The sequence below is a fragment of the Musca domestica genome, unplaced genomic scaffold (genome assembly GCF_030504385.1).
Source record: "Musca domestica strain aabys unplaced genomic scaffold, Musca_domestica.polishedcontigs.V.1.1 19, whole genome shotgun sequence".
Taxonomy (NCBI): domain Eukaryota; kingdom Metazoa; phylum Arthropoda; class Insecta; order Diptera; family Muscidae; genus Musca; species Musca domestica.
In genome coordinates, this window is record NW_026712245.1 from 6933000 (window position 1) to 6953717 (window position 20718).

General features: G+C 38.0%; 1 protein-coding gene across 1 annotated transcript; it reads right to left on the reverse strand.

Moving 5' to 3' along the window:
• Positions 1 to 1300: 1300 nt before the first annotated feature.
• On the reverse strand, positions 1301 to 11702 carry LOC101888614 (fatty acid synthase). The gene is made up of 3 exons (XM_020038884.2): positions 4292 to 11702; positions 4072 to 4215; positions 1301 to 2689 (listed from the first exon to the last, which is right to left on the reverse strand). Exons 1-3 carry the CDS (start codon positions 11309 to 11311, stop codon positions 2582 to 2584), a joined length of 7272 nt encoding a protein of 2423 aa, XP_019894443.2. The 5' UTR covers positions 11312 to 11702; the 3' UTR covers positions 1301 to 2581.
• Between the last annotated feature and the right edge of the window lie 9016 nt (positions 11703 to 20718).

Here is a 20718-nt window from a genome sequence, read left to right on the forward strand (position 1 = left end):
TGTTCATTGAAATATTGAGATGTGCCAAGTTTAGAATGGAATCGGATGTTAATTTCTCTTTTTATAAGCTTCATGGATATTCAAAATGTTGACCCTTGCTTGGAAGGTACCAGAAGGAGTGGACAGATATATTCCATCTTCACACCAGACCTTGGATAGATAAAAATATTGTGATGTGTGCAATTTAAAGACAATCGGACTCTTACATCACATTTTATAAGAGTTATAAATTTTCAAAATATAATACTGATGGAATACTGATGACATAATACTGATGGAAATATTAGGATTTGCAAAGTTGGAGCAAATTCGGATTATCCTTTCACTTTCTGTGCAGTAAATTATTTTCTTTGAAAATATAATGGAATATCAGGAGACACCGTTACATGAATGCTATAGAAAAACATTGACCTATACATACAATGTTTCGCCACCGGAGCTAGAACCCATTGCGAACTACAAATACCAATTTTTAAATAAATCCGTAAAATACCGAATATTGTTAGGTGCCATTACATGAGCGCTATACCAATACGTGGACCTATACATACTATGTTCCGCCACTGGAGCTAGAACCCATTGCGAACTGCAATTTTTAGACAAATCCGTGGAAAAGTGTGGCAAAAATCCGAATACCGAATATAGGGAGATACGGAGGGTATAAAAATTAAAAGTGGAACCTCGTTTTCCTTATTATAACCATAATAGCAATTTAAACAGAGAGGTACCAAATAGGAATATGACGGCTATTCCTATTGTGAATGATATTCCATTTTCTTCCACTTTAAATAATGTGGACCTCGATAATTAGACTCCGAATTTTATGCTGAGCAAGACAAAATACATGATGGGATCTTCTAAGAATGTTTCCAACATTTGTTAAATATGGAATTGAAATCAAAAACAGTTGGCTTGGCAACGACGTACAACATGAAAACATCGAAATCCATAACATACTTTTAGGTGCATATTAAATTAGTTCAATTATCTGGGGGGTGTTGCCAGATTAAAATTTTGCATTTTAATGCTACATCCTTGCTACTCTTTTCTGGGGGCCTGGTAGTTTCATGAATTTTCAAGAAACCATTCGGGTAAAGAAAAAAAAAACAATATGGAGGATTGACAATTTTTTGGCCTTGACCCATCCACTGGGAGTTTAAACAACAAAACTTCGTCCAAAATTATGATTTTGTTTTTCTTTTGGAAAGTATCAATGTCATAGAATAAAAAGTACGTTTTAATTTTTTTTAATTAATATCCTTTATTTTATTTGTTGTTTTTTATTATAAATATACACATTTATATAATAATTTGGTTTCATTTAGTTTTTTGTTTTCTCATATTACATAAATTCATTGTTTAATGCATGTTTGTTTGTTGTTGTTCTACAATTTCTTTCAATGTTGATTACTGGGAGTAGTAGTAGTACAATTATATAATTAATAAAAAATAAATATCAAATTTTTAATTTTGAGGGTGCAAAAGTTACAAATATATGTTGAATTTTCTATATAAAAAAAAATAAACTACATACATTGTGTGTGTGTGTATTTGTGGAGAGCTTATATAAGCAGCATTTCAACATTTAAAGTAATCAATTTAGAGTAGTTACACATACATTGTTGTATTTGTTTGTCTCAATAGTTTATGTGTTTTAAAAATAACTTAAAACTACTAAGATTTTTCTGTTTCTTTCTTTCTTTTTTTATATTTTTTCTTTTATAAATTGAGAAAAATGCTCCTCTGTGTGTGTTCTAACATTTACAATAATAGTAATATTTAAAAAAAAAAATAAAAGAGAATTATAAACAAAATTCAACTAAAAACTAATCACATAACGATTTACAAATTATTTTATATAAAAATTAGTTATAGTTTTGGTGATCCGAGAATAGAGTAGTTACATACAAAACTATGTTTATTATTACATGCATAAGGTGGTGGAGATAGAGGAGAGGATAGTTTAGAAAATTTAATGAGTAGTTGGTTGATTGTTATATTTGGTTTTTTGTTTAAGCAATTTGTTCCTAATGGAATGGTTTTAATTAATGTCTACATTCGAACAAGAAAATCCGCAAATGGTTTACAGGTCACATAGCTTGTAAAACATTGAGGGGATATAATTATTTTTGGACCTACTTATTTTCCCCATCAATGTTGGACAAGCTAGGCAAGTTGTAAAGCCATTTGGATTTTTTTGGTATCACGCAATAGTTTAATGAAGTTGTGTGGGGGCAGATGCAAAAAGAGGCGGCTAGCAATTTTGTTGTTGTGAACATTGAAGTGCATTTTTGAATAATAAAAGTGCATCAATAAGTTACAACAAAATTGTTTTGTTTTTGTTTTTTTTAAGCTGGTGATGTTGTTATAATAAGGAGTGCCATAACATTATATATAAGTATTTATGTATGTATGTGCGTCTCTTTTTGTTTCTAAAAATTATGAGGATGATGTAGTTATTTGTAAATAACTTTGTGTTTGTTTTTGTTTTTTGTTTTTTGTGTGGACGTTTGTTTGCTCTTCTCTTAGTCTATCCGCTTAACGATGATGATAATGACGTTGTGTTTTTTGTTTTTATTTTTTAGATGCTATTCAAGAGGCTTTCGATTTGCTTAAGTGATTTCTCTTCCAGCAGGAAGGTACGATGGTTGCCTACAACTGTAAACACATTCACCGATTTTTTGCAGACCTGTGAAAAAGGAAAAACAAAAGATAAATTAGTGGAGAAATTTAAAAGGAAATCCAAATCCAAAATTAATTAATAAAGATATTTCAAAGAGTTGCCAGTCAGAAAAGTATCTACATTTATATAAAAAAAAAGAAGACTAATATCCTGACCCAATTATTTTGTAATGGGGATATTTCTTTTACAGGGTGAGGTGAAAAAACTGCAACCAACTTCAAACTGCTGTCATTTCTAAGCCACTTGTCCGACAGCTGTTAAAATTATTCCAGTGAGAGTTCATTATATTGTTTACAAAAGCATTTTGATGATGATGAATTTCCCAGAAATAAAGTTATTCGTGATGGAATTCAAGGGAATTCAAGGGAAAACCACAAGTGGCTATCGTTAGAGGACTCCAGCATTTAAATGTAAATAAATCTTTTGTGTCTCGTAACATCGCTTGTTACCGTGATACTGGTAGCGCAGCCCGACGTCAAGGAAGTGGACGGAAGAAAACAGCAACATCAGCAGAAATGGTTCGAAAAGTAAAAAAGCGTCTTGATCGAAACCCGCGTCGCTCTGACCGGAAAATTGGCTCATGAGCCGAAAATATCGCAATATTCCATTCGGCAAATATTGAAAATGAGCTCGGGGTAAAGCCATTGAAATTCCAAAAAGTGCAAGAACTTACACCGCAACAGAAAGAAAATAGACTCAAAAGAGCTAAAGAGTTGCTTCGCTTGGCCGAATTTGGTTTTCTTTGATCTCCGATGAGAAAACATCCGTTGTCCAGCAGTTTGTAAAGAAACAAAGTTATCGACATTCACACCTTGGACATAACAAATACCAAAGTGTCGATCACCTCAAGCAAGCGCTTAGCCGGGAATGGGCCAAAATACCGCAGAGCAACATTCGGGCAGCGTGTGACGGTTTCATTGGCCGTTTGAAGGCCATAATTCGTGTCAAAAATCACCAATTCTAACAAATCTAAACCTATTCTAAAATTTGATCCTATTTCCGACATTTTTTGCTTTCATTCAATAAATTGAAAAAAGGGGAAAAAAATATGACGTTTGACTTTGTTGCAGTCTTTTTATCTCACCCTGTATATCAGTCTTAGGTCAGATATGAATTGGACAATTGCTTCGGAACATACCCCATAAAGCGTCAACAGTTTGAATAATCAATACTCAAGGCTGGGGGTATACATCTGTCGGCAAAACCGACTGATACTATTTTTCTTGTTTTTAAGATTTTCTAAAGAATATTTTCTGGAACTTTTGTAAGAATATTCTTATCCCATATTTCCATTATCCAATGTCTATTTTTCTTTGAAATATCTTTTAACCAGCATTTCACTCTTTAATAAAAAATTATTTTCTTTCAATTTTCCCCTCCAAACTTACCTCATTGAGGCCATAATCTTCTTCCAATTTGGCGTAATTTTCAGTGGGTTTGACTAGGGTTACATCGCAAGATACCTTGCCAGAGGGCACATATTTGTCGGCGGCCAGCAATTTCTTGTAGAAGAAGATTGCGGCTTGTTTGATCTGCAAGAAAAAAAAAAAAAAAAACAAATCATTAGAAATATATTCCACCCTCTCTCTCCTCCCTCCTTCAACTTACCAATTCAACGGGTTGATTAATTTCACCGGCAACAATTTCAGCACACTTGGCCACCTTGCTCTCCCACGTGGGCACATTCAGCAGAACCTTGGCCACCAGACTGTAATCGATATTGGCCACAACCATACCGAAATAGGCCAAACCGTAGGCTTCATTCTGATCATCGGAGGTGTTGAGACGTTGTTTGAAATTCGTGGTATACCAGTTGACATATTTGGGAGCACCATCCAACATCACGAGGCGGGCCTGTTCCTTGTTATTTTCCAATTGCAGGACCATAACAAAGGCCACCAAGGCACCAAAGGAATAGCCAGCAATTGCATATGGACCCTTGGGTTGTACTGTGCGGATTTGTTCCAAATAGAAACTGGCCAAATTGTCTATGCTCTCGACATTGGCTTCGGCTGTACACTGCAGACCGTAGACGGGACAATCCAGGCGGGAGGCCAATTGTTTAAGGGCATCGGCAAAGCCTTCAATGGGTGAGATAAAGAACAATGGCCGTTTCTTGCTGTCTTCTGGGGCGGCCGAAGGCAAACGTACAATGGGCAATGTGGGCATCAGTTCGGTGGAGAATACAACCTGGGTGCCATCACCAAAGGCTGCACTGGGGCTGGGGGTACGACGGGCGGGTGAGGCAGCAGCTGCTTGGTCATTGCTTTCCGAACCACCACTTAACTCCTTCAGGTGGCCGAATGTTAGCTGTCTGATTTCCTGGGCGGACAGGATAATATCAAAGTTACGTTCCAGGGTCTGTTTAATTTCAGCACCCATCAGAGAATCCATGCCCAAATCAGCCAATGTGGCGGAATCTTGTACATTCTTAAGGTCTCGCAGACCAAGAATATTGGCAACGCAGGACACCAAACTGACACCGCCAGTTGTGTCTTGTTTACGCTTCTCGGCCACCACCATTGAGGCCAACACAGGGTGAGGTTGTTGCAGGAACAGATCCATGGTTTGCAAGCATGAGGTCATACGCTGGGGCAGAGTACCACCAATGATGGTGTCGTTGTCGCCGAGATTCTCAATAACCAAACCAGTATCACCAATGGCACCCCATTGAATGGATAAGCCGGGGAAGCCGCTGACCTGTCTCATTTCACAGATACGTTCCATGGCTGAGTTGGCCAGACCATAATTGGTTTGACCAATGTTACCACGACCGCACGACACACTGGAGAAGCACACAAAGTAATCCAATTCCGTGCACATGGTACGCGAGTATTGATCCAAATACTTGGTGCCTTGGACCTTGGAGTCGCACACAGTTTGGAAGTCTTTGACGGTTTGATCTTCCAGCAGGGCATCACGAAGTACGGCAGCCAAATTGAAGATACCACCAACCAAAGCCAACTTGTTGGCATTCTCCAACAACGATTGGCAACCCTTGGCTGTGGTGACATCGTTGGTGTCAATCACCACCTTGACACCGCGCTCCTGCCATCTTCTGATCATGAGAGCTTGATAACCGGTCTTAATGCCGGAACGTGAAGTCAGAACCAGGAATTTGGCACCACGGGAAACCAACCAATTGGTAAGTTCCAAACCGAAACCTCCAAGACCACCAACAATGATGTAGCTCTTTTCGGGATGCATGTAGGTGCGGGGAATAGCATTTACCAGGCGGGGTGTGGGTTTGAGCGACTTGCGTCCCTCCTCTTCATCCTTGACTTTGATGACAACCTTGCCAATGTGTTTGCCCGAAGCCATGAAACGGAAGGCCTGCTCCACTTGTTGGTCGTTGAACACCGAAGTGGGCAATGGGCGGACGGCACCTGACTTGATGCCCTCAGCTACCAGGGAGACGACTTGATTTTGCATAGCCTCTTCACCTTCCATAACACTGTCCAGCAGGATACCATGGAACGAGGTATTCTTCAAGAAGACGGACATGCCCAAGGGGGAGTTGTTGTTCAAATCGAATTTGCCGATTTCCAAGAAACGACCATTCAAACCCAAACAGCGTACGGAGGCTTGCAATTTTTCTTCAGCCAAGGAGTTGAGTACCAAGTCAACACCTTTACCTTGGGTCTGGCGCATAATCATTTGTTCGAAGGAACAGTCACGGGAGTTGCCAATATGGGAATCCTTCAATTGTGGGAACCGTTTCTTCAAGAATTCACGTTTCTCCACACTGCCGACAGTGGTGAAGACGGTAAGGCCATGATGCAAGGCTACGGAAATGGCAGCCTGACCTACACCACCGGAACCGGCATGAATCAAAATCTTTTCACCCTTCTTCATTTGTCCTCTCACCACCAAGGCATAATAGACGGTGGCATATACACAGGGTACTGTGGAGGCCTCTTCCATGGACCAGGAGTCGGGAATCTCCCACATCATGTTCTTGCTAGCCACACAAGTGGTAGCCAACGACTTGGCGGGTACCATGGCCATAATGCGGCGTCCCTTGGAGTCACGACCGGCAAATTCCAAACCCAAAACACAATCCTGTTGGGCTAAATCACCGGGCAAGGCATCAGCAGAGAGCTTGCCTGACGACAACATGACGTCACGGAAGTTGATGGGGGCATAGTAGACACTGCACAGCTCAAGATCATCACTCAACAGACCAGGGTTCATTTGTGGTGCCTCAATCCATTTCAGTGAAGCCAAATCACCCTTGACCAGGGCATTGACATAGGCATGCTCCACCTGCAAAGTGGCCACATCGGTTTCCAGTTTCAAATGACGGAATGAGCCCCAGGTGCCAGCCTTCAAGACGTTGTTAATCAAATCCTTGGCCAATTGTTGGGCATAGAACTGGCTGGACAAAGAGAACTTCTCGGCATTGGTATCCTGAATGAAGACCATGCGGGCCAATTTACCACCATTTTCATTCTTGATACAGTTCATGAAGCCAACAGCACCGAAGAGCTCTTCACCTTGGCACACCACATAGACGTAACGTTCAATTTCGGCAGCCTTGGCCAAAGCTTCCTTCAGTTCTTCCAACCACTCAAAGTTGTTTTCGGTGACACGTACCACGACAGCATCTCTTTGCTTGACATCGACTGGTTTGCGGGCCATAACCAAGACACGGGAACCACCCACCAATTGTTCGGTGATAACAATCAGGCCATGTTTCTTCAACAATTCACGTCCCGTCTTGTTGTAGGTGGCGACGGATTCTTCGAACATCAAAAAGCCATTCTCCTTAAGGGTCTGTACACCATTGGTCAAAATCATGGTGTCTGGGCGTGAGAGTACATCCAAGGCGTATAGGAAATGACAGTTCTGCTCTACCGGTTCTTCGAGAATATTCTTGGATACAATGCGTACTCCGGAGTCCGAGCCCAGAGCGGAGGTAATAGTCTCCTCATTGCCATTGGAAGTGACCACGGCAATGTCAGCGGTAATTGTGGGTTCACCTTCAATGATTTGCAACAATTTGGGGGCCATCAAAACATCGGGATTGCGGCCATTGGCCAATTCGACACCCTTTATCTTCAGGGCACCCTGAGAATTTTCAATAATCAGGTGGAGGGCCACAGTCAGGGCATGGAGACGAGCCTTCTCGGTGTTTTCGTGCAACTCGGCAGCGTTATTGACATAGGGTACGAAGGTGTAGCGTTCCAAGGTGGGAGGATTTTGGGAACCAGGTCTCTTTTGGGCCAACGAGGCCTTCAAGCCACGCATTTCAACACCACCACTCTTGATGACGGTAATGTCGTTGTACATGTAGACGGGCAGGCCAGTTTGGGTCTGCTCCTCAGCACTGAGTTTCGACAACTCCTCCAAATGTTTCAGGGGGTTGAGTACAGCCTTCTCAATGCGTGTTGGCAAGTAGAGTTCACGCAAGTTCTTGCTCAGGATACTGAATTGCAGCATGGTGTCCATGAAGCTGATCCAATTGTCCACCCATTGCAGGTTACCAGTGCTGGAGGTAGTGTCCGAATTGACAATGCCACGGAAGATACCACCATAATCATAGCCTCTCAAACGCAAATCCTTGTAGACATCGTTGGTGTTCAATTCCTTGGCCTGGGTATTGGCGACCAAGGGATCCAAGGGCAATTCTTCGCGTTCAACATTTTCTGCCAGGGAAATCTTGCCAGACATGGCCAAACTGCCACTTTCGCAGATTTCAAAGTTGCCGGTACCATCGAAGAAGTTAAGGCCGAATTTCACAACACTGTCCTTGTTGAGAATTGTGGCACGATGGAACACCAGATTCTCCATGACCACAGGGCACTTTTGGTATTCCATACCCTTCATTTTGGCAAAGGTCTTCCAGGCCAAAGTCATGTAACCAGTGGCGGGGAAAAGAATACGGCCGTCAATGGTATGGCCAGCCAAGAAAGCATCTTCGTCCTTGGAGAGATCAACCTCCACTACAGTTTCTCCCGATGTTGTCACTTTGCCATATTTGGGTACAAACCATTTTTGGGAATGATCCCAACCAAGCTTGGAGTTCAACATTGGGGTGCCACGACCCACGGGATAGGTGATGGGTTTGAACATGGTCAAGACCTGGGGTTGGATACCGGCAGCATACAATTTGCCCACATTCATGAGGAAGAACTCCACATTGTTTTCGTGGCCACGTTTCACCAAACTGATGTTGGTGCAATCAGGTCCCAAGGCTCTCTTCAAAATGGCCTGCAACAAGCCAGTGGGGGCGATTTCAATGGTCACAGCATTCTTGGGCACATGTTGCAAACCCTCGTAGAACAGCACGGGAGACAGCAAGTTGTTGACATGATAGGCGGCCGAAGATTGCTTGGCCACAGGTGTGTTCCATGCCGACTCAGGGATACTGGTACTGATCCAACGCGAGGTGCGGTTCTTGGCATTGGGGATGATCTTCTCCAAGCTCTTGCGTAGTTTGGGTCCAGCCTCAGCAATGTATTTGCTGTGGAAAGCATAGCCGGATGAGTTGACGGCCTTGGCAAAAATGCCCTCGGCGGTGAGTTGTTCCACCAGGGCGTCAATGGATTTCTCGGGACCGGAGATGGTACAGTTGTCGGCACTGTTGTGACACACGGGATAGCAGTCGGCTGGCATACGTTTGTAGGCCTCTTCCCAATCCAAGCCAATGGCAGCCATTTTGCCAGGAGCCAAGGTGGTGTCTTGCAAGCTCTTGCCACGCCAGTAGGCAGCCAAAACAGTCTGTTCAGGTGTGAAACATCCATCAGCATAGGCACAGCCCAATTCACCAACTGAGTGACCAATAATACCATCGGGCTTAATGCCCAACGAGCTGAGGAGATCGGTCAAAGCCACCTGCATGGCAGCAATGGAAATGAAGGAGTTCAAAATGTTTTCAAAGCTCTGTTGGGTAGATTTGGTCATGACTTCGATGAGATCAATATCAACACTGCGCAAAGCTTCGGCACAACGATGAATGGATTGGGCAAAGACCTCAAAGTGCATCAAGTCCTTGGCCATGCTGGCCCATTGACTGCCCATACCGGTGTAAATGTACCAGACTGGGCGATTTTCGTCGTTCATCTCCAAGACCTCACGTTGCAGGGAACCCTTGGTGTCCATGACACAGTAGCCACGGTAGTAGTGCAGGGGAATATTCTTCGAGTAGATGTCATTGATCAAGGCCAAGTATTCATCATCGTCACGGTGTGATACGGCATCTTCGAGCAGATCTTGCACAGCATCAAAAGTACGACCGGAGCAAACCACCAATTTTGGTGGTCCCACAGTTGGGGTAATGGCCTTGGGCTTGGGATTTGATTTCAAAATAACGTGGGCGTTGGCACCACCAAAACCAAAGGAGTTGATGCCAACAATACCACCTTCCCAGGGGGTGTTCTTGTCGACGACCTTCAAACGGCCATCCATGAGACCATATAGATCAGGGTTGGGATTTTTGTAGTGCAAATTGCCGGGGATGACACCTTCTTCCATGGCAATCAACACCTTGGCAATGGAACATACACCGGATGCAGGCTCAGAGTGGCCCATGTTCGATTTTACCGAACCAATCAACAATGGAGTCTGGCGATTCTTACAGAAGAAATCGGTAATGGAGTTGACTTCCTGGGGATCACCAACCTTGGTGCCGGTACCGTGAGCCTCTACATAAGCCACATCATTGGGATCCAAATTGATTTCTTCATAGGTCTCACGGATCAAACGGTTTTGCATTTTTCCAATGGGATAGGTAATGCCCTGTTCTTTGTAACCATCAGTGTTGGTGCGGACATTCAAGACGGTGGCATAAACACGCTTGGCATTGTTGGTTTTTTGCAAGAAGATGACAACGCAACCATCGGAACGAACATAACCATTACCGGATTCATCGAAAGCTTTGCACATGCCATCGGGACTCAACATGTTCAGGCGCTTGAATTGCAAAGACATGGTGGGTTTTAGCAGGACACCCAAACCAGCAACGACGGCATTGTCACATTTGCCGGCACGCATATCGGAAAAGGCCTGTTCCAAGGCATACAAAGAACTGGAGCAAGCAGTATCCACACTGTAACTGGGACCCTTAAAGTCGAAGGTGAAGGAAACGCGATTGGCAAACATGGCACGGGCACAACCCGTTAGACCATAGCCATTAACACGATCGGGATCAGCCATCCAATATTGTTCGGTTTCCGAAGACGAGACACCAACATAGACACCGGTACGTGAGCCACGGATTTCACAGGGGTTCACACCGGCATCAATGATGGCCTCATATGTACTTTCCAACAACATGCGCATCTGGGGATCCATGCACTCGGCTTGTTTCGCTGAAACGCTGAAGAATTGCTGATCGAAATTTTCCAAATCTTCATCCTTAATTTTGCCCAGACGCTCTGGTAGGCCATACAGACCCTTCTCCCAACGTCTGGGATCATCGTTGACCATGTCAACGCCTTCGAAGAGATTATTTTTGAACTCTTCGATGTTGGAACTTTCTGGCAGGCGACCAGAGAAACCAGTGATGGCAATGTCACTGGCAGTGGGCAAGGCGCGAGGACCATTGCTGTAATGGCCCTGCATATTCATGGGCACGGTGTGCTCAGTGGTGTCATTAATGACATCATCAGCAAAACGGGCGGGCATGTTGTTGCTGTTGTGATTAACTAAATTTGCCGCTGGCGAAGTTGTAGAAGAATGTTTTAAAAATGCAGATGAAGATGACGAAAGTGAATCTTTAACTACTACTATCTGCTGCTGTGAAGGGCCGTCGTGTTGATGATGGTTTTGTTGTTGTTGTTGGCCGTTTTGTTCTTGTGGGGCAACAGTGTTAGGCTGTTGTTGTTGATTTTGATGTTGTTTGTTACGCCTCTTTTTGCGTCGATTGGAAGATTTGCCAGACTTTTGTAACGTTGGCGATGAATTATGTTGGGTTTTATTATTTTTCGAATTATGATTTTGCTGCGGTGTTTGTTGTGCGACAGCTTGTAATGAATTAATTTTGTTGTTCTCGGTTTTCAACAGTTTGCCGGATGAGCTAAAATGAGAAGAATGGGAAAAATGTATGGATTAGTTAAAATAATTAAAAATAAGGGGTATTTTATTAGTAAATAATTGAATTTTTTACTTTATAGAATTTATCGACATTTACGTTTTTTTTATATATTTTTTTCTATCAGACTCTAGTTTTTCCTACATTTATTTATTCTACTGCAAGGCGTCACTTTCGTCTAAGCTTTGGGAAAATAGACAAAAATGTTGTTAAATACCCAATAAATTAAGTAACACCCAATAAAATTTTTCAAACATGTCATTGCACCCTATTGTGTTCAATTTTTTGCTTCATTACTGTTACAAATAAAACAGAGAAACCACATAAATCCACACCAATGAGAACATTGAGGTTTTCTCTTACACTCTGGTGAAAAATGTAATGTTAAGAGAGATTTGATGACCTATCCCCCGTTAAATTTACTTGAGAAGTGAGCTCCCATTTTTATAGCAGTTTTACAAAACAAAGAGAACCCACATAAGCCAGAGTATGAAGAGCTAAAATAGTTCTCTTTCACTCTGGTCAAAACACATGTCGTCCGCAAAAAAGAGACACAGGCCTTTCCCCTTAAATTTAGTTGAGCATTGGGGCTCCCCTATTTTTTTGCAATGTTCTTTTGCAACTTTCTCTTGCGCTCCATCTCTCTTTCTGTACCACTCACTCTCTGTTTATTTCTTTGATAGGTACTTTTCAAGTCGGGAATTAAAACGTTAGTAGTATACATTGAGAAAATCAGGTGATTTTTGGGCTAACAACAAATACAAACACGTAACGGACGACGACGCCGCCGCCAACAACTGTGGCTTTTGTTTCGGCTTTCACAATGTGTGAGGTTTGTTGTTGTTGATGCCCATTGTAGTTTTGGGGAAAGAATATGGCATGATTTTTTTCTTTTTTGGTTTGGTAAATGGATGCCGGTATTATTTTTTTTTTTCTTTGCTGTATAAAAATTGTGTATGTAGGTATGTATGTATAGCGATAGTAGAGCGCACAATCGCCAAACCAAGCAAATGTTTGCAGCCAGATGTTCCCGGCATTATTAAATTTATGTTAAATGCCAGCCAGCCATGCCCTAGAACAAACAACTTTAATTTCTAGCAACAAACGAAAGAAAGAAAAAAAAACGTTCGATAAAAAAGTGTGTCATAAATATATTTGAAGTTCATCGTGCCGATTGGAGGAGCCGGCTTTTAATGTTATTGCAAACAATGAAAGTTATCCAGTTTTAAATTCTAATTCCATAACCTACCTAACCACCTCGTGGAATGGAAATTTGCGAATGTTTTGAGTAATAATACAAAAAAATTTGATTGTTGGGAAGGAGTGCGGTTCCTAAAATGGTTTATTGTCGTTTGAAATTGCAAAAACAAATGTGCAGTGAATATTAAATAATTTAAATAATTATTTTCTTCTCGTGTTGATTTATTATTATTCAGGGGAGAAAATATATAAAATTTTTATTGTATATTATTTTAAGCAGACATTATTTTGAAGGTTAATATCTGAATATTCAGACTCACCATTTTATGAAAAGAAATTAGATCGATACGAACCTTTTCATCAAAAAATATGAGATACTCAAATAAATCGCTAAGAAAAATATTCTAATGCTCAAATACATGTTTCCGAAAAATTAGAAAAATTTAAGTTTACATAATTCAATCAATTTTTTTTAATTAACTATAATATATTTTTTTGGTATTAATTCAGAATATTTAAAAAATGTCCTCGTTTGTAGCTCAGACATTTCTTCAAAATGTTCCTAAAAACCCGAGTGCTTTCTGATAACGCTGATACCTACTGAAAAAAATACTCTTAAAAACACAAGACTGTTTTCTAAACCTCTGAAGAATATTTAAAAAAAATTGCTTTGATCTTAAAATTACCCCAAAATAATTTGCAAAACAATAATAGGGTCTAGAAGATTCGCCATTGCCGTCCGGTGATTCCTTATTTGTTTGTATTATCTCATCCGAATTCAAACGTTTTAATTTGAGATACATTTTTTTAACGCTTTCGGCGTTGTGTGTTCGTTCTTAAAGAGGCTGACGTAATTGGGGAATATCGCCTGATATTGTGGGGTATATTTCCACAAACAGGCATCATATTAATAAAACAACAACAGCACACAAATAAACAAAAAAAAAACCTACAACAAATTTCAAACGTGAAATGTTGTATTTCCCGGTTTTGTTATTGTCTTATCACAAACAAAAATATCGTAGAAAAATGCCATATGTTAACGTTTTTATTTTTGGCACACTCTCTCTTTGATACAAGAAGAGGAAACCTACACATAATTACTCTCACTGTCTCTATGCAAATGTTTGGTTTCCCCCCATTTACCCAAGAGTACAACTAATTTGCAAATGAATGTCAATTTTTTTTATAATTTGCAAGTTTATATTTGCTAATGTCTGTGTAAACATACCATACATACAGATATGTGTGGTATGTATATATGAATTTATGTTCAATGAATGTGGCGTGCTTTAAATAGGTAAATCCCTCTATGATAGGTAGAAAGAACAACAACAATAACCGTAAAGCAGCTAATGTCAATAATGGATGAGAGAAATATAACACGTCATATTGTCATCGTCGGCATGTCCATGCCATATCATGTTATTTATTAATCATACGATTAAAAAGAAAACAAAAACAATCACACGCATCTACTTAAATACACATACCTATATGTATACGTATGAACATATATAGAAAAAAAAAAGATTTACTTATCAACTAGGTGAGTGAATGGCTCTCAAATGCATGTGAGAAACACACATTTTTTTTTGCTGTTGTTGCATTGAACTTGAAATTTTTAATAATCACGCCACATTATCGTGTTTACTTTTGCTCTTCTTGCACGTTAGTAGTGTGTGATTGTGTGACGGGAAAGAGAGTAGAGTTGAGGAGAAGGATCTTGCAAGTAAAATAATATGCCGGTACGATTGCTCTGTTTACTTTGTAAACAAAAAAAGAAAACAAATTGGAGGGGGGAGTTGTTATTAAAAAAGTGATGCTAATAGCTGATGTAATTATGGGAATATTATCGCAAAATAAAAGAAAAGGTGGCATTCCAAGTTAGCATACAATTCATTTTATTGTTATAAAACTTCTTCCTAGAACAAAAAAATATTCAGGCATAATTTTTATTTTTTAAAATATAAATAAAAAAATATTAGCAGATAGCAACAAAAAATACCATTTTAAGAAGGAAATTAATTAAATCGTTTCCAAATATTGTTGAAAAATGTTTTAAAAATAGGCAATGCAAATACTGTATCGAAAGGCATTTCAATATGTAATAAAATAAATTAAATATTCACAGGGGTTGGCCAACTGTCGCTTGGACTAAGGGTATACAAACTACAACAAATTAGATTTTGACAGCAACAACATTGTGTTGTGCAAATAAAGAGCTAAGGTTTGCCCTTGTAAAAGTTTATTGAAACCTTAAACAGGTCTGTAAATGCATATCGTAACAATGCCATTGAAAGGTGGCATTCCAAGTTAGCATACAATTCATTTTATTGTTATAAAACTTCTTCCTAGAACAAAAAAATATTCAGGCATAATTTTTATTTTTTAAAATATAAATAAAAAAATATTAGCAGATAGCAACAAAAATACCATTTTAAGAAGGAAATTAATTAAATCGTTTCTAAATATTTCCAAAAATTGTTTTAAAAATAGGCAATGCAAATACTGTATCGAAACGCATTTCAATATGTAATAAAATAAATTAAATATTCACAGGGGTTGGCCAACTATCGCTTGGACTAAGGGTATACAAACTACAACAAATTACATTTTGACAGCAACAACATTGTGTTGTGCAAATAAAGAGCTAAGGTTTGCCCTTGTAAAAGTTTATTGAAACCTTAAACAGGTCTGTAAATGCATATCGTAACAATGCCATTGAAAGGTGGCATTCCAAGTTAGCATACAATTCATTTTATTGTTATAAAACTTCTTCCTAGAACAAAAAAATATTCAGGCATAATTTTTATTTTTTAAAATATAAATAAAAAAATATTAGCAGATAGCAACAAAAATACCATTTTAAGAAGGAAATTAATTAAATCGTTTCTAAATATTTCCAAAAATTGTTTTAAAAATAGGCAATGCAAATACTGTATCGAAATGCATTTCAATGTATTATAAAATAAATTAAATATTCATAGGGGTTGGCCAACTGTCGCTTGGACTAAGGGTATACAAACTACAACAAATTACATTTTGACAGTAACAACATTGTGTTGTGCAAATAAAGAGCTAAGGTTTGCCCTTGTAAAAGTTTATTGAAACCTTAAACAGGTCTGTAAATGCATATCGTAACAATGCCATTGAAAGGTGGCATTCCAAGTTAGCATACAATTCATTTTATTGTTATAAAACTTCTTTCTAGAACAAAAAAATATTCAGGCATAATTTTTATTTTTTAAAATATAAATAAAAAAATATTAGCAGATAGCAACAACAAATACCATTTTAAGAAGGAAATTAATTAAATCGTTTCCAAATATTGTTGAAAAATGTTTTAAAAATAGGCAATGCAAATACTGTATCGAAACGCATTTCAATATGTAATATAATAAATTAAATATTCACAGGGGTTGGCCAACTGTCGCTTGGACTAAGGGTATACAAACTACAACAAATTACATTTTGACAGCAACAACATTGTGTTGTGCAAATAAAGAGCTAAGGTTTGCCCTTGTAAAAGTTTATTGAAACCTTAAACAGGTCTGTAAATGCATATCGTAACAATGCCATTGAAAGGTGGCATTCCAAGTTAGCATACAATTCATTTTATTGTTATAAAACTTCTTCCTAGAACAAAAAAATATTCAGGCATAATTTTTATTTTTTTAAATATAAATAAAAAAAATATTAGCAGATAGCAACAAAAAATACAATTTTAAGAAGGAAATTAATTAAAACGTTTCCAAATATTGTTGAAAAATGTTTTAAAAATAGGCAATGCAAATACTGTATCGAAACGCATTTCAATATGTAATAAAATAAATTAAATATTCACAGGGGTTGGCCAACTATCGCTTGGACTAAGGGTATACAAACTACAACAAATTACATTTTGACAGCAACAACATTGTGTTGTGCAAATAAAGAGCCAAGGTTTGCGCTTGTAAAAGTTTATTGAAACCTTAAACAGGTCTGTAAATGCATATCGTAACAATGCCATTGACCTACACTACAAAAAAAGATTAAAAATTCATAGTATAAATAGTAGAGAAGACTGGCTGGAATAAATTTGTCTGTGTACATAATTTACTTGAAATCGAAGAAAAACTTATATTGTACCAATTTTTGCATGATAGTAATTGGTAGACAAAACAGCTGATTCAGTTTCAATGTCACCAATATTATCAATTAATATTAATATGTTGAAATTTTTGACATTTGAAGAATTTGTTTATTAAACTTGCAATACCCATCTAAATATTCTTATTTCCCCCCGCTTTGATTTCAAATCACAACAAAGTATTTTCACACCAAATTATTTATAATATCTTGATAATAACAAATTCAAAAACGCCAACTAAGACATACGGATGAACTTGTACAAAATTGGCTAAAAATGTTAATGAAAGGGAAACTGAGTGTCACTAATATGAATTGAGTATGAGAAAGGCCATTTACTTCACCTCCTCTTCTACAAAGCTTATGTGATGTTAAGTTTTTTTTTTACTTTTTATGTCAAAAAAGCGTGCTCATTTTTTACATTACATTTTTTCTTTAAAGAAACACGATTTTATAATAATAATCAGCAGTCGTTTTGAATAATAACCGTTTTTATTTCAATTTTTCCAAATCTTCCATTCATTTAATAATGTGACTTCTTCGCATTTTATCTCAACATTTTCATAATCAAATTGTCGTTCTTCTTGGTAAAGCCAATAAATAAAACACCTTAAGGATGATCAATAAAAAAAACTCAATTTTTATAACTTCAATTACAATCGCAAATTCTTTGCATTGTGTTCCAATTGGCCGTTCTGATTGGTAAAGCCAGTTGGCATCACTGTAATCACCGAGTCTACACTCCCCCATAAATATTCACACATGTTGAATTATGAATGGATGTTTGTTTTATTGTTGTTGTCATCACCTGATGAGACATCAAACATCGTACGATATTTTTTTTTTACCAAACAGCCAATAAAACCGCAAATACTACTCTCTAGTTTGCCTTCTCTCTATTTTTTATATGATGACGCGGAATCCATGCTCTCTTTTTCTCCGATGTAAACAAAACATACATAGAGGAATTCCCATAAGAATTGATGTGAATATGAGTTTACTGTTCACACACAACAACAAAATTAGCAAATAACAGAGAGAGCGAAGAAAAAAGAGATTGCTTGCCGAGTTGGTCTGTGTCGCCTGCATGCCTGCCTGCTGATCGTATCGTATGATCGATCAAGCTAGCTACTGCCGGTTTTGCTTGTATACAAAAAAATATGTGTGTTGTTTCTATGTCCAAGTTTAACAAGAAATCATCACGCTCGTGCCATACATTTTTTTGGCCATAAATATCGCAGCAAATGATAATAGATGGCTGGATGGCTGCATTGGCATATGGCACTTCTAGCAATGCTTCTTATCAGTCATTTCTCTGAGTCTATCAATAGATTTCAGAATTCTATTGACATTCGAAATAACTTCCGAAATAATGAGTAGTCGTTGCCTTATCAAGTTTTGTGCAAGTGGTTTATTAATTTAATATTGTTACCTACTACTATCGCATATGGGGAGATACCTACACACCTAGTACATATATTTTGTTTAATAGTTATCATTCGATTTGATATGAGTAGAAATAGAATAGGTAGGTATATAAATTAAGCTAAACGCAGGTTAGGTATGGATATTATTTCTAAAAACGTAGTAAAGTGAATTGTTATTTAATGGGATAATAATATTGGATGATAATAATCGAACGGGAAAAATTGTAATTTGTAAGTCTGGGGTGGAGACCCAGAAAATTGTAGGCATGTGGAACGAAACTGGGTTAATGGGTAAAAGATTAATGAATAAAATGAAAACCCTGATAATTTATAAAACGTCTTCGAACTGCTATTAGATGTCCGATAACTTGAAAATCGATAAAATGAGAGTGAATTGGAAGAGCCATTTTGACAGCTGAAAGTTTGCAGTTTCTTATTGATTAAGTAAAAATAACAACTAATTTTTGCACCTGTCCTAGCACTGATGCAAATATTAGGGTTTGCAAAGTTGAAGCAAAATCGAATTATCCTTTCACTCTCTGTGCAGTAAATTATTTTCTTTGAAAAGGTTGACATTTTGTGTGGGAGGTAACAGAAGGAGTGGACCGACATGGTCCATCTCCGAACTCTAAGTTTGACAATAATATTACGATGTACCAAGTTTAGATCAAATCCGATACTCCCTTCGAGAGTTATCGTGCGCAACAGTCAGCCAGACAGACAGACGGACGGACGGACATTTGTAGATCGACTCCAAATGTCCTAAAACGGATTTGGTCCAAAGAGACCTAGGGTCTAAAACCGTTATATACCCTCTCTAGCCATATGGCGAGGGTATAAATATCGATTCTTTTTTATGACTAAAATACCTTTTACAAAACTAATTGATTGTAAAACTGATAAGATTGATTGTTGGCATTTTTATTTTTATTGATTTCGGATAGGGAAGTGGCACGTCTTTGCCACCCACCTGCGTCGCCTGTCTGGCTTGTATGAGTAATGACATAGAAGGGTGGTGGTGATTCTCTTTATTTTCTTTTGTCGCAAACGTAAGGAAATGACAAATCGAATGCCTCCTAAATTCATACAACATAAGTCGAAGCCACTTTGGGTCTTCCAAACGAGGTAAATATAATTTCAATATCCAAATATACAAAGGATTATTAAGTAGCAATAACTAAATGTCTATCCAAATCTGATTATTTGGTGTGAATATCTGAGACTTAAGAATGAAATAATTGCAACAGAGAAAGAGAGAGTAAGTCTTTAGCGAGTCATAAACAAAGGGTGTAAAGGCTCAATTAAATTTCTCTATTTTATTATAATTCTTATTATTATCAAACCTATTGTTATTATCTTTTTCATTATGAGTACTATTATTATTAACAGGAATTATAGTCATTCAAATAATTTTAAAACGTAAAATGTTAAAAAAATCGTTAAATAATTTCAAATATTTTGCAATTAGCAAAAATTCCCAGAGCCCATGGGATTTCGATCCCACTTTTCATTGAGAGAGCCAAAAACACTCCAGACCCTTTGAAAATATGCGAATCACTAAATCCTCGATTTTTATGTCTGCAAAATTTGTTATTCTTCCTCTTTCTCCTCCTCGCAATTTCAAATAACCCCATCAACTAATTTGAAACACCTAATATCATTATTTTCATTTTCTTGTTTTTTTTTTAATAATAATAATTTCTTTTTATGGTAATTTAGTTTCACATCTGCTTATGCTGCTCTGTTTCGCAGTCGATTTAGCAAACCCGACCTACCAACAAAGCAAAGCTTATAAAAGTTCATTGGCTTTTTCTCTTTTGGTTTATTTTTTTCGAGTGTTTAGATTGGATTTTTACGAAATAAATTTTTGTAAAAATCATTATCATCCACAACAATAATATTTTGTTGGCGTTTGCTTTGCATTTATAGTTTTGTTTTGTCTTTTGCCTTTTTTTGTTAACAACTGTATTTTTTGTTTTCTTTTTTTTTTTTCTTTCTCTTGTAGACACATCACGCCACCAAAACGAAAATGTAGCAATGGGGTAAAAAGTGGCAAAATAAAAAAAAAACTATTATTGGTGTGAGTTGCTGGAAGACGACATATTGCTTTGAAGTGCCAGGCTATATGGGTTAGTTGTTAGCCATGACTGCTGCTGCATATGGTTTGGCTGAATTGGATGACATGTGTTAAGTTGTAGGGTATCTATCACCCCATCATCATCATCCTCATCAACACATCAACC

Excerpts from the sequence above, each read along its gene's own strand:
- LOC101888614 (XM_020038884.2), bottom strand. The coding sequence starts at position 11,311 with ATGCCCGCCCGTTTTGCTGATGATGTCATTAATGACACCACTGAGCAC. Across the intron at positions 4,216-4,291 it reads TTAATCAACCCGTTGAATTG|ATCAAACAAGCCGCAATCTT; the intron begins GTAAGTTGAAGG and ends TTTTTCTTGCAG. Across the intron at positions 2,690-4,071 it reads AAGATTATGGCCTCAATGAG|GTCTGCAAAAAATCGGTGAA; the intron begins GTAAGTTTGGAG and ends CCTTTTTCACAG.